At 41.8% G+C, this 15,118-nt stretch overlaps 1 protein-coding gene across 5 annotated transcripts in view; it reads right to left on the bottom strand.

Annotated features, from left to right (window-relative positions):
- The window catches only part of EPB41L4A (erythrocyte membrane protein band 4.1 like 4A), a 260,546-nt gene extending 253,711 nt beyond the window's left edge, over nucleotides 1–6,835 (bottom strand). For 2 of the 5 annotated variants that reach the window (XM_022591117.3, XM_089909176.1), the window contains exons 1-2: nucleotides 6,203–6,832; nucleotides 5,353–5,797 (exon numbers count right to left, since the gene is read on the bottom strand). In XM_022591117.3, the coding sequence (XP_022446825.2) occupies nucleotides 5,353–5,451 (99 nt within the window). In that variant the 5' untranslated portion in view covers nucleotides 5,452–5,797; nucleotides 6,203–6,832. Of the gene's footprint in view, nucleotides 1–5,352; nucleotides 5,798–6,202 lie in introns of all 5 variants that reach the window. The other 3 variants (XM_089909174.1, XM_089909175.1, XM_089909173.1) reach the window with 3 other exon arrangements.
- Nucleotides 6,836–15,118: the final 8,283 nt, after the last annotated feature.

Raw genomic sequence — 15,118 nt, 5'->3', positions numbered from 1 at the left:
AAAAGATGAGTTTCCCATCTTGTTCTGTAATAAAAATAACCAACCATTGTCCATACAGCTAATGGACAGTCGAGCCTGGACTTCTGACCCTGCAACTTAGATTTAACTCTATCGCCATCTGCTACAGTCTGAACGTTTGTGCCCTCCTGAAATTCATATGTCGGAAACTTAACTCCCAAGGTAATGTGTTTTAGGAGGTGGGGCCTTTGAGATTAGCGCCCTTATTTTTAAAAAAAGGCCAAAAGAGCTCCCTAGGCCCTTTTGCCACATGAGGATACAACAAGTTTTCAACCTGGAAGAGGGCCCTCACCTGACCATGCTGGCACCCCGATCTCAGACTTCCAGCCTCTAGTACTATGAGAAATAAATTTCTCTTGTTTATGAGCCACCAAGCCTGTGGTATTTTCTTATAGCAGCCTGAACAGACTAAGGCACCACCCATGCTCAAAAGAAACAAAAGCTCTGCATTAGTTTTAAGTTTAGTTCAAAGTTTGTTTAAGCTTAACATTACAGAATTCAAGGACAATTACACTAATGGGGCTGCAAAAAGTATGATTCACCATCAACCAAGAAAAGTGTAAGTCCCTATAAAAGGATAGTTAGCCATTACCTGCTAGAGGTAACAAACAATTCTTTCCCCATTATATTGCTTTTAAATCACTTTTAAACCATAAATGATAAATGACAGTTTTAATAATTTTTTTCAAGAAAAACTTCTTGTAAAATTGAGGGGGCACTTACGTCTGAGGATGTAATGTATAACATGGTATTTATAGGTGATAAGGCTGTATTGTATAATTGAAATTTGCTAAGAGAATAGAACTGAACTGTTAACAACAACAAAAAGTAAATATGTGAGGTGATGGAATGTTAATAACTCAATGGTGGGATGGCGGGAATCCTTTCACTATATATATATATTATATCATCACGTTGCACACTTTAAATATATTGCAGTTTCATTTTCAATTATACCTCAATAAAGCTAAATACTTTCAATCATTTTTTAAAAACAAAAAAAATATGAAGGGGCATTTATACAGTAGCTGATCTACTGATTAGCTAGATAAATCTAGCTGATTTATACAGTTGTGATCAGTCACAACATGGATACCATATCTGAATTTTAGAAACCTAGATGCAGTGTGGAAGAGGGGTACTTCTATCCCAGTTACATCTAATTTACTAATTTACTAACCACAGCCTAATTTACTAACTACAGCCAATCTTACATTAACAGAAATGTTGGTGTATGATTACTTGCTTCAACCTATGTTTATAAGGTCCCTGACTGTGTACTTTATGTAGTTGATATTAAAAGGTATAGATATACACTTAATGTGATTTGTGAAAAACTATTGTTTTTCACTTTTTCCAAATTTTCTCAGATGTTTTCTTTACCAGTCCAAATGGAGTGAAAATTACAATCCTTGGTAAGGGAGACGCATATAATTTAAGTCCCCAACTTCTGTTTTTCTAGTTTATTAGGAAGTTTCTGATCAAAACATCAAAATTGACTCATAATATTCCCTCAGGAACCTCAGGATGATTAGGAAGTAACTTCATTTAAAAGTTAACGGATGGGGCTTCCCTGGTGGCGCAGTGGTTGAGAGTCCGCCTGCCGATGCAGGGGACACGGGTTCGTGCCCTGGTCCGGGAAGATCCCACATGCTGCGGAGCGGCTAGGCCCGTGAGCCATGGCCGCTGAGCCTGCGTGTCCAGAGCCTGTGCTCCGCAATGGGAGAGGCCACAACAGTGAGAAGCCCGCGTACCGCAAAAAAAAAAAAAAAAAAAAGTTAACGGATGAATTTAACTTTGTGAATTGTATGCTATATCTCAATAAAGCAGTTTTTTTAAAAAGTTAATGGAATTTCCATCTTGCTGTCATATTGGTTTCATTAATTTAGTCAAATACCTTGAGGCAAAAATAAGCACCTCAGTGTTTATTACATTACTACTCAGAGGACTAAAATCTTGCTGAAATGAAAATACTAATCTAGTTCACATTTGCAGCAGCAATTATGAGGACTAAATCATCAAACCTTGTGATTTTTTCCCTAAAAATCTTTTGCTAATCAAATGACAACTTATAAAAGTAGTCTGAGCCACATTCAAGTTTTGCTTTCTAAGAGAACAAAAAGAAGGATCTCTACCTCCCCCAGGACATAACAAAAGTTTCCCTGAACAAACACTGCTCAAAAAACCAAGAGACCAACCACAGCAGAAATTCTTACTAAAATAAACAACAGAGATAGCAGCAGAGAACAAACAGCTAAAAGCTATTGTGTGGCTCGACACACAACCAATAACATTCAGTTTATATAAACTTGGGTTTTTAAATCTTGCAGAGGGCTCAAACTACGAACTGCACGCAAAAGACTTTCTGCTTGACAAGGTGAGGTTAGCTCTAAAACAAGTTAAGAAGGCAAACTGCTACATCACATTAGTATGAATACAGACACTGGGTTTTATTTTTCTAATTATTTTTAAAACAGAAAATTATTTTCCATTTAAATGCTACTCATCTTAACACATAAGATGTGTAACTATTGTCTTCAGGCTGAAATGCTTTCCATAGGACACACATTGATTTTTTTTTTTTAAGTTGATTAAAAACTTTGATCTGAGTTGCAGAAAAATCACTTCATAACTAACTTTTCAATGAGCAATTTGGTGCTTAAAGAAATCCAGAGAGTGTTTTTCAAAATAGCACACAGAAAAAAATGTTTTACCAAGCTTCTCTCATATGTTTTCTACTTAAATTTACTACAATTAATCTTCTTTAACCTACAATGCATTATTATAACAGTAATGCCAGCAAATTCTTAAGTAACCATTTAGGAATCAGTAAAATTCCTTCCATTAAGGGATGAAATATGTGAATAATTTTACCACAGAATTAGATACTTCATTTGAGAAAGAATGTGAAAAGGGGTCATCTCAAAATAAATATTAGATAATATTTTTGAAAAAAGATTTTTCTATTTTAATTTCAGGGGAAAATGTCACATGCTTAACTTCGACTTTAATTAGTGATAATCAAAATTATCAAGAGTACTATCCTGGGGGAAAAACACTGTAATAGTAGTTATTGGCTATTAAGTTTGGAGTAATTGCTTACTATTTCAGTTACAAACTAAAGTAGGAGTTAAAGAAAAAAATAATAATAATAAAGCAGGAGTTAAAGAAAGTGCCAAGTATGTACAGAACAATAATATACATGTATTCATTCAATGTTTGAATACCATCTACGTGCAAGATGCTGTTCATACGTTATACCATTTGTAAATATATATATATGTGTTTAATTTAGTACATACCACAAGCAGATAGGTGCTTAACACATGCATTTTATGGTAGCATGGTAGTTACAGATAATGTGGTTAACTTCAGCAGACATCTGTGTTACACATATGGCCATCAAAATAATTGTGGCATGCTTTTGTGACACTGAAAGAAGGCAAGCCTGTTGCAAAATGATTACTTCCAACAAAAGCATGCTTAAATTATTGTTCAGTTAAATGGCACATATCCAAAATAACAGCATTATAAAGTTGCTATTGCATTTGAATCCATCACCAATTTTTGACCTATTTGTAAAACAAGATAAGCACCATCAGGATATAAAAAGTAATTATGGATCAGGATTTTTAATTCATGTTTCTTTGACAAAATTATTCCATTTGATTCCGAGTCTTGGCTGCTCTAGTGACAGAATAATGTACATGTTCCACAACTGACAGGAGTAGGGCTTTCATGATTAAATAGGAAGCTCACACACCAGATGACTTTAGACTTCAGAAAGATTTCTATGTTTTTTTAGTAACAGATCATCAGTTATCTTTCTCTAATTGTTTCGAAGCCAAAGAGAATCTATGTATTATCAAAAATGTATGATTTTTTTTTACTTTTGTCTATTTTGTGCTCACAGTACTCCAAAGAATGTTACGTCATCTTGTAAAGTAAGTTCTTTTCCTGATTTCATAGGGGTGGGGGGGATTGGGAGTTGGAACATAAAAAGCTAAAAATATACAATGAACACTCTCCCCCCCAGAGTCTTTTATTGTCCTTGAAAGGAAACACTAAATGAGAATCTGACTGACTTTTGCTTATTAAAATTACAGAAGAAACAATATTCAAAACAATTTCCTAAAGGGTTAACTGTATCTTGTGGCTTTAATTGATCATTTTTGCCCTCTTTCTCTGACCAAAAAAAAAAAATGACAGCTGTGAAATTAAAATTCTGTACACCAAGAACGGTAATAACAAAGCTGAAGCTTTTGGCCAAGAACATTTACTCTAGTGTGCATAAAGCTATGTAAAATCTGATTCACACAAGGAAATGCCCAGAGCCTACGCCATTAGGATTAACTTCTGAGATGACAAGACTAGGACAAGACAATTGGCAGCCTGAACTTGATTTCTCAGACAGCCTCCTTGGCGGGGGGAGGGGGACGGTTTCCCTTCATCAGACTCAGCTGCTGAGGTATCTAAAATGCCTAAATGATTTAAAACTGAAGGAGAAAGGGAAACAAAACACTCGGGATTCCGATCATCTCTAGGTAGCTACGTTGTTGCGAGAGAAAAACTAGCGCGCAGGCGCGTCAGTCAGGTTGTCAACCGTAAACATAAGAGCTCGCCAAAATTAAGGAAGTGAATGTCTGCAAGCTCCCACAGCCTTTTTGTTTGGGTTCTCTAGGTTAACACCAGTAATTGCATTATAATGACCTACGAAGAGACGCAAAGTTATTACCTCGTTTGGAGAGATGTTTACTTAAATGTTGGGATAAACCAAGTGGCTTTTGGAAAAGGAAATTATTTTCCGGCCAAACGTAGCATTACCCAACCACAAACACAGGCGACACAATCACAACCACCCAATAAATGTGTTTCAACGAGTGAATTATTTTACTTCCCCAATAATCCTATCAAGAAAAAAGGTCTTCAACAAAGCCGAGGGAGATCGTGCCTTCAACACTGTATGCTGCCCGTACAATCAATTCTGCGCCTCTTTGGGAGCTGCGGGGGCCTTAAACGCTTTTGGAGGAAAACGACGTAGGGAAGTTTGGGTCTCAGCTGCAGGACGGTGGATTGCAGCTGAGAGCTTGGTGCATGGACCCTCCTACAAGGCGTCAAACTTACTTTCCTTTATGAAGGACTCAAAGTTAACTCACCCTGACACGTCCACCCTCCACCTGAGCGCGGGGGGCAGCTGCCGTTCGTTCCCACCGTGCAGAGACGCCACCGCCGTCCGCCCCGCCCGGGTGACAGCCCTGGGACAATGCCGCGGAACCCCCGAGCCTGCCCGGCTACGCACCCCCGACCCCGAACATGCCCCCGGCCCGCGCCTACCTTGATGCCCTGCTGCTGGGTGGTGAGGGTTAACTTGGATTCATTCAGAAGCAAAACTTCGCAGTAAAATTCTTCCGGAACAGCGCAGAAACAGCCCATGTCGGCTGTGGCCGGCCTCAGCCAGAGGAGAAAGCTGCGACCCAGGCGCTGAGCCGCCCCCTCCCCTCAAGCGCGAGGCATTAAGTTATTGTCCGCACCGCGGCGAGGTCGAGAGGACCAGTTCCCGGCGCGGTCCAGCGCGGCGTGGACCAGCAGCGCGGCGCGGACCAGCCGCCCGGCGCGGCCGTAAGGTAAGGAGGGCGGGGAAGCCCGGGAGAGAGTCAGCGCCCGCGAGCGGCCAGGGAAGCGCCGGAGGAACTGGGCGCAGAGGGCGGCGGCGCGTCCCCGCGCATCCTGCGGCTCCGGCTCCTCCGAAGGCGAGGGTGCCGCGGCCCCAACCGCAGCCCTGCGGACGACAAAAATCTCCTGTCAAAGGATACAAGAGGCAAGAAAAGGGAGGGACGAGAGCTCTAGGCCGTCCCCGTACTTGGAAGCCCCTAGAAGCTCTGCAGCCGCCTCCACCCACGCCCGCCTGGAGCGCTGCAGCCACGCACCAGCCTCCTCTCCGCCTCCGGGGTCCCCAGCGGACGCGCACTTCCAGCTCCGACCCCACCCCGCAGCCCCCGGTCCGGTCCGCCGACTGGGGAGCACTCGGCTGTTCCTTTGTGTCAGGGGTACCCACGACGTCCCGGCCCCACTGCAGGGGCAGTGTCGAGGGTCGTCACTCAGTCGGCTACCTCCACCTACACCTTCCCAACCCGCGGGCACCGAGAAGCCCGAAAAGGGTCGGAAAGAGCTTCGGGCTCCTTACCGCGACCGGCGAGTGGAGGTCAGCTCGTCGCGGGGCGCAGCTCCCGTCTGGGGATCCCCGAGTTCATCACGGGGCTACGTGTGGCCAAGTTGAAGCCTTCCCTCCGAGAACCCCCTGCCCGGGCGGCGGAGTGCTGTTTCCCCGGGAGATTGAGAGAAGCGGGCAGTCGGGGGACTTGCGGGCGGAGGAGCGGGCGCCCCGGCTGGGAACGCGGCCGGCGGGCTGGTGGGGTTTGCCCTGGGCGCGCCAGGCCGCAGCGGCTCCCGGGAAAGTTCTCTTGGCGGCGCAAGGGATGGCGCCCCGGGCGGGAGTAGCCCAGGTGCAGCTGGGCCGGGCCCGGGCGTCTGCAAAAGGCCCTGGAGCGAAGCGGGGACCCAGTGGCCGGGAAGGGGGCGCCCCTTCTGGGCGGGGTCTCGGCCGGGGATGGAGGGTGGAGCGGAGGTGGTCAAATGGCGAGGTGCGGAGAGGTCCGCACAGGAACCTGCGCGACGCAGGAGCGGGTCCGCCTAGCCGTCGCAGGCCCTGGCCCGGCTCGCTGTATGGGTTTCCCGGGGAGACCTGGAGGCTTGCTCTAGGAAGGCAGGCGCAGCGAGGGTCGGACCCCGGCTTTCCGCGCTCCCAGTCCCACGCCCTCCGCGGGACCGGCTGTGTCCAGGATTGGCGGGCACAATAGCTCTGAGGCTGCAGTGCCCCCTGGTGGGAACTCGTGTCCGTGCACAAGCAACCGAGGCTGAGCGGCGGGTGAGGCAAGGCCCCCGCTGGCCTTCGGAGCAGGTGCAGTTTATGCACTTCAGCTGGGAACCAGAAGCAAGTTAATGCAAGTGAAATAGGAGACACAAGAGGAGGACGCGGGCTGGGGAGGACGTGGGCCAGGGTGGACGGTAGGCCTCCCAGAAATCTTCTCTACTTTACATTGAGTATTAGAAAGAGCGAGAGTTTGGGTATCAGACGGTTTTGAGCTCTCTCCTCTACCACTTTTAAACTACGGAGCCCAAGTGCGAAAAATTTGCTTAAAGCCTAGGACGCTACTACTTAAAAAAAAAAAAAAAACCTGGCATCCACAGCACAGTAGAATTATAGAATGGAAATGCACAGTGCAACTTTAGAAGGAATTTCCTCCCATAGTGGTTTGCCACAAAGGACCTTCTGTAGAAAGCCTCCTTCCCTGTTGTCTCAGCCCCATCTAAACATAAATTAGCACAACCCCCAAAGCGTGATAAACCCACTATTTTTGGTATGAACTTTACCTAAAGCTAAGAACCAAACCCTGCTTTATCTTTCAAACTTACCGTGAAATTGAAGCAGGTTTTGAAATTCTAACCAAATTCTGTGTCCAACTTTGGGTTGCACTGGCAAAGTTTTGCTTCCCGTGAGCTGACATCTTATTATTCTAGATTTTAGTGTCTTTACTTAGGGAAGCTTTTCTTTTCTGTAATATAATTCCTCACACAAATTACCAAATGTGACTGAAAGATTGCATAACAGATTTTCATTCTTTACCACAATATCCAATAGAGCCACCTAAGCTTACAAAAACAAAAGATAAGGCCCAAGTGTATTCATTTGCTTGCCAGTTTTGAGTTTTGCTGCCCCCTGTTTTATGTTCTTTGATTTTGTGATTTTGTTTCGCTTTACCTCCAATGGTAATGGAAAGGCTGGGGGTTTGGGATGGGGCAGGGATTCTGTTCTAGGCTCCTCACAAGGGAAAGTACAAAGCCATGGAGTCCTGTACATATGACAGCCTTTTCTGGATGACACATTTTCTTTTCCATGTCTTTATTGGGATGGAGAAAACAAAATCCACTTAACACAAAATTAGAGTTTCCTGGAGAAAATAGGAATTCCACAGGTGTTTTGTTGTTGTTGTTAAACAGCCTATTGAGCTATGGAAACCAAGCGAGACACTGTGGGGCCTTCCTGGGAACAGACCCCACCCTCATGTCCCCTTGCCTCTTGTTTATATTATAGAAAAGCTTTAGTCTCCTAGGCCTTCCCCAAGTTCCAAAGGGAAAATTTAATCAGAGAAGTGAGAAAATGCAGAAACAGAGGAAAACAGTGAAGCAAGACAAAATAATAATAGTTTAGCCATAAAACAAAGGACCTTTAGTTCCTCCTCAAGGGCTTATAGATAATGTTCTGAGCCGTATCCTTGAGTTGTTTTGAAGATGCTAAAATCCCACCAGGTGGAAGGAGTTAACTGCATGTAGACCCCAGACCAGTTCAAACCAGAAGGTTGGTGATGTTAACTTCTGAAACACCACCCTGTTACCTCACCACCAACCATTCAGAAGGATATCCACCCTCTCCCTCACCTTGTCTTTAAAAACCCTTCCAGGAAAGCCATCGGGGAGTTCAGGTCTTTGTGACCATGAGCTGCCCCTTCTCCTTGCTTGGCCCTATGTTGGGTGCCTTGCAATAAACACTGAACTTTCATTCACCACAACCCGGTCGGGAGATTGGCTTTACTTTGGGTGGGCTAGCAGACCCAATTTTGGTTCAGGAACACTATAACTGGCACACAGTAAACTGTGTATATTTGAAGGATACAGTTTGTAAGTTTTGACTTATGCATACATGAAACCATCACCACAGTCAAGCTAGTAAACCTGTCCATCACCCCCTAGAGTTTGCTCCAGTAACTTTGTAATCTCTCCCTGTCACTCCTCCCCACACCTCACCTCCCCAGCAACCACAGACCTTCTTTCCGTCACTATCAGTTATCGCCATTTTCTGGAGTTTTATATAAATGGCATAATAGTGCCAACTCTTTTCTTTTGGTCTGGTTTATTTCATTTAGCATAATTATTGTGATATTTATCCATGTTGCTGTGTATATCAATCGTTTGTTCATTTGTATTATTCAGTAATATTCCTTTGAACATGTGTATGCCACCTTTTGTTTGTCCATTCATTTGTGTGGTTTCTAGTTTTTGACTATTACAAATAATATAAATATTACTGATCCTGCTATGAGGACTATACTAGTGAGCTCCGGCCGCCAAAACAAAAAGCCATAGACTGGGTGGCTTAAACAACAGGCACTTATTTTCTCACAGTTCTGAATGCTGGAAGTCTAATCAGGATGGTTCCTTTCTGTTGAAACCTCTTCTCCTGACTTACAGGTGGCTGCCATCCCACTGCATGCTCCCATGATCTCCTCTTTGCTGGGAGCTGTTGGGGAGAGCATGAGCTCTGTGTGTCTTCTCTCATAAGAACACTAAACCTATTCTGTCAGGGCCCCACCCTTATGATCCTTTTAACCTTAATTACCGCCTTATAAGCCCTATCTCCAAATACAGTCACCTTAGGGGTTAGAGCTTCAACATATAAATTTGGAGGGGACACAGTTCAGTCCATAGCAAGGATCCATGTCTTTGTGTGGACATGTGCTTTTATTTCTTTTGAAATAAAAAAAGAATAGAATCATTGGACTAGAAGATAGACAAATGGCAAATAAGCACATGAAAAGATGCTCAACATTATTTGTCATCAGGGAAGTGCAAATTCAAATCACCGTAAGATACCACTACAGTCCTAATAAAATGCCTACTACACCACCATACCAAGTGTTGGTGAGGGTGAGGAGCAATTTGTGTTCTGATACACTGCTGGTATGAATGTAAGATGGAACAACCACTTTGGATAACACTTTGAGAGTTTCTCAAAAAGTTGAACATATAACCATCCACAGGATTTTGGAGGAAAACTTTCTCTGCCTACACAGAGAAACAAATTAACAAGATACTACTCAAACATTTTGTCCCCAGGAAAATCATATAGTTTTTCAACATGTGCATAACATAATACAGTCTATTTAAAGCCTCGTGTCAAAACCTTTGATCTCTCTTCAGAGATTTTTAAGAAAGTATTTTCTTTGGTCAAGATGACATTTTGTCGTAATAAGCCCATGTAGATGAATCAAATGACAAACAAATTAAGAGTAGATACAATTTTATGGAAATATGTAGACCATCTGTGAAGGACTGCAGGAATCTCATCCTGGAAGAAGCAGTTTCACTTTACATAAAACAGGCCCCTACCCTTTGCTGAAACATGCACTTCAAAATGCCAGACACAGCATTCTGTTTAAAGCACCATATTCTCTTTAAGATGTGTTTAAATAATCTATGTCTTATGTCATCTTTTTATAATTTTATATTTTCCAAATTTCAGAAAGTTAACTAATTTGAAAAAAGAAAAAACACTTTTAAAACATTGACATAAATAAGTTAATTACTTAAATACCTGAAGGCTATGCAGTAGAATCACCAGGAAGACTTGTTAAAACACAGATTCTGGCCCCATCCCCAGATCTTTGAATTCAGTGGGTCTGGAATGGGGCCTGAGAATTTACATTTCTAACAAGTTCCCAGGTGAATGCTGCTGCTGCTGCTTGGGAACTATACTTGGAACCACTGCTTTAGAGCTTATCTCTCAAAAAAAAATAATAAAAGTTGTTCCTAATTACCTACATACAGTATTTTAAAAGGGGAAAGTCCATTCTTTACCAGCAGCCTCCCTCTTATTCTACCTCATCCATCAAAATAATGCCTGTCAAAGAAAAGAGTATTGAAGACCTTGCCCAGTAGGTTACATCACAAAGAGTAGTTTTTAAGGAAGGGAGATATCCCTATTTGAGTTTCATTATATTATGGCCTAGTCTATTCGGATACCCTCCTCATTTTTCTTTCTCATATAGTATGTACCCAGGCGCATCCAGTTTTTAAGCCCATCCTGCCTTCTGACTCACTTCATATAAATGTCATTAACCAGCTTTCCTCTCTTCTAAGTAGTGAAGCTTTAGATCCCATTTGTTGAAATGCCTCAAAGGTGTTACTCACATTTCAAGGGAAATCATCTCCCAAGATAGTTATCTAAGCTGTTTCTTCATCCTTGTGATCTCCATATGAATGTTCTTTGGGGTTTAGGGGAAATTCTAATTTTATACAGTTTTGGTTTGTTTGTTTGTTTGTTTGTTTGTGTTGGGTCTTCGTTGCTCTGCGCAGGCTTTCTCTAGTTGCAACGAGCTGGGGCTACTCTTCGTTGCAGTGCATGGGCTTCTCATTGTGGTGGCTTCTCTTGTTTTGGAGCACAGGGTCTAGGTACATGGGCTTCAGTAGTTGTGGCACAGGGGCTCAGTAGTTATGGCTCTAGGGCGCAGGCTCAGTACTTGTGGTGCACGGGCTTAGTTGCTCTGTGGCATGTAGGATCTTCCTGGACCAGGGCTCTAACCCATGTCCCCTGCATTGGTGGGTGGATTCTTAACCACTGTGCCACCAGAGAAGTCCCTTTTGCACAGTTTTTAATCCTTGTTGGTGAATGCATCAGTATGGTTCGTATTTGGTATAAAAGGTTTGGAAACTTGAGTTTGAAATACCCTAGTCTCCCCTTATCTGTTCAAATATATACTAGCAAAAAATGGAAGCAGGGGAGCTAGTCAATAAGTCTAGTTCATTTGGGGATATTTTTTGAATTTTTTAAACAACAGATTAACATCTTTGCATGTTGGATTGAGATTCCAAAGATTGGCAAGTGTGGGTTAAATGGGTATTTTGATACATTGTTGGTGGAATTATAGATTGATTCAGGCTTTCTGAAGTGCAATATGTCATAAATACAATAATTTAAATATGCATACACTCTGACACAGAAATTCAATTTCTAGGAATTTATCCTTATCAAATAATAGACACAGATGTATGTAGAAAGATATTTACTACAGCATGTTTATAATATTAAAACTTTTTAAACAATCCAAGGGCCCCAAAATAGGGAGTTATTAAATTAATTTTCATGTATGTGTATAATAGAATACCCAGCAGTTGTTAGAAAAGATGAGAGTAATGTATATGCACTGACATGGAAGTTCTCTTAGGTAAGCAGTGAAGTAAAAAGAGAGCAGCTTATATAATAGTGCAAACAGAAACATCCATGTTTGTTTGTTTTTAAAAGAATGTTTGGATTTTTTACAATGAGCATGAATTAGTTTAAAATAAAAATCAATTTTTATATGAAATAATTGTCAAATTACCAGTTAGTGAAACTGGCCCTCATTTAAGAATGAATGCCTTTTCTAAGTCCTAACCTGGACTCTAATGTGTTGACTATTTTGCCTGGTTCATATATTCTGGTTTGTGCCCTGAATAAAGCATATCAATTTAACTTTATTAACATCAATTTAGTGATACAGGTATTAATCCACCTAAAGAAATTTGAGGACAAGGATAAGGAATTTAGCTTTTAGTTACATGCAATTATTTTGATTTTGTCAGACGAGCCATGTGACCTTAGAGAAGTCCCATCATTTATAAAATAAGGGACCTGGGACTTATGGTGCCTCTTGATCTTCATGCCCAGCATGCTGCTTTCCCATCCCTCTCTTCTAGAAACGACACATTGCTCTTTCTGTAAGTGTGCTACCCCAAAGGAACAACCCAGTGTAACGTCTGGCAAAGAAACATCTGGAGTAGATGACCTCTGTACTCATGTCTAACCTTCTGATTCTGATATTAGGAAATTGTCAAGAAAAACTGAATACAGTCATTTTCTACAGGGAGGGAGATTGGCGGACAGGACTAGAATGGAGACAACGTTTGCCATATTCCTTTTTACACATTTGGAGTTTTGTAGCCTCATTCTGTGCATGTGTTACTTAGTCACCTCAGAAGTAAGTATTTTAAAGTCACTTTTAAAAAGACAAAGTATAGTTTATGATCTCATCTTTTTAAATGGATCGGATAGATTAAGGATTGGATTTATATATGTGAAAATAACAGTGATTATCTCTTTGTGGTAGAACTGTGAGCGAATTTTAGTTTCTATGATTTTATTTATTTTTGTGAATTTTCTTCCATGAATATCACCCCTGTGGCCAGGTAAATCTTTTTAATTTTAAGCATTAATCTTACAAAATAAAAATGTGAAGTAAAGAGCAAAAGGAGGCCAAATGAGCACATCAAAACAAGGGGAGAAGTTATCACACAGTCTCTATTAGCAACCACGTCACCTAACACAGACATGCTCTCAGGGCATGGCCTGGGAATCACTGACTTTCAGCCCCTCAGTCCTCATCCCCTTTCACCATATGAGCCGTTTTCTTAGCTTAAAACCTTCATCTTCCTAAAATCCTCCTCTTTCAAAATCTCCACCCACTGCCCCATTTTCAGCTCAGTAAGTCCACTCTCTGCTCAGGTATCCACTTTGCCCTCCCTCCTCCAGGAAACTCCTTTGACTCCTGGGGCTGGGTTGGGTCCCAATCTAATCTGCATTATTACCACCCTCTTACTAGACTGTCGTTCCTCAACTCTGAGCCATGTTTGGCTTGTTCACTGTTATGTCCCAAGCACCGGTCACAGTACTTAACTGACAGTAAACTCTCAATAAATATGTGTTGAATGAATGAATGAGATCACTTGTACAGGCTCCAGTTGTGGCATGCTACCTGCACATTTCTTTTGAGCACCCTCAACTGGACTTGATTCCCTTCCCCAAAAACTCTTACTTTGCCAGCTATCTATATTCTCAACCAAAAGCAGCTTTTACTGATGTGGTAATAAAGAGTTGGAGTAAGCATAAAACCTTTGTCATATATTGAAATGTGCACTTTACCCTTGAGGCTTCTCATTGCCTTGTGTATTACTGGATTTTGTGGCTGTCGCCTGGATCTCAGAAGTGTTGTGAGGTATCCCCTTATTTTCTGTAGAAAGTAACCTGAATGAGCAATTAGGGCAGTGGTGAAAACTTCAGGCTTTCTTTGTGCAAACTTACAGACCAGAGTTTACGGTCAAGGTGTATTAAATAAATACCAAATACTATTAGAAGTAGCATTTGAGCTGATATTTAAGATGATACTGATAAAAGAGTTACAGTAATCTGTTCCTTTAGAAAGCTTGGTTGAGTTCCCCAAGATGAGGATTAATCTCTAATAAGTGTTTTTTGTTTTGTTTTGTTTTTGGCTGGGTTGGGTCTTTGTTGCTGAGCATGGGCTTTCTCTAGCTGCAGCGAGCATTGGCTACTCTTCTTTGCGGTGCGTGGGCTTCTCATTGCGGTGGCTTCTCTTGTTGCAGAGCACGGGCTCTAGGCGCGTGGGCTTCAGTAGTTGCGATGTGCGGGCTCAGTAGTTGTGGCTCATGGGCTTAGTTGCTCTGCAGCATGTAGGATCTTCCCGGACCAGGGATCAAACCCGTGTCCCCTGCATTGGCAAGCAGATTCTTAACCACTGCGCCACCAGGTAAGTCCCTAATAAGTAATTTAATCTGGGTTTAGGGGATGCTTTATTGATATTATGATTGGAGTTGTTGTTGGTAATATTATAAAACAGCGGCAAGCAATATAATTATGTAGGACCTATGGCATGTGAAATCTGGAAAGAATTTTAATGATAACCTAATCCTAACTTTTAATTATTTTACAGATGAATGTATTGAGACACAAAGAGATGAAGTGTTTAACTCTTGACAGAGTTGGATTTAACCACAGGACTCCTGCCCCTTAATTCTTTTTTTTTTAATTGAAGTATAGTTGATTTACAATATTATGTTAGTTTCAGGTGAACAGCAAAGTGATTCGATTATATGTTTTTTGACATTATTTTCCATTATAGGTTATTACAAGATATTGAATATAATTCCCTGTGCTCTACAGTAAATCCTTGTTGATCTGTTTATGTATGGTAGTTTGTATTTGTTAATACCATGCTCCTAATTTGTCCCTTCCGTCCTCCCTCTCCCCTTTGATAACCATAAGTTTGTTTTCTATGTCTGTGAGTCTGTTTCTGTTTTATATATAGATTCATTTGTATTAGTTTTTAGATTCCACATATAAGTGATATCATATAGAATTTGTCTTTGTCTGGCTTACTTCACTAAGTATAATATTCTCTAGGTCCATCCATGTTGCTGCAAATGGCACTATTTC

This window comes from Delphinapterus leucas, chromosome 3 (assembly GCF_059928025.1).
Source record: "Delphinapterus leucas isolate spDelLeu-1000000601 "Yukka" chromosome 3, BTC_Dleu_Yukka2, whole genome shotgun sequence".
In the NCBI taxonomy this organism is placed as follows: Eukaryota; Metazoa; Chordata; class Mammalia; order Artiodactyla; family Monodontidae; genus Delphinapterus; species Delphinapterus leucas.
This window is presented reverse-complemented; position numbering and strand designations above follow the sequence as displayed.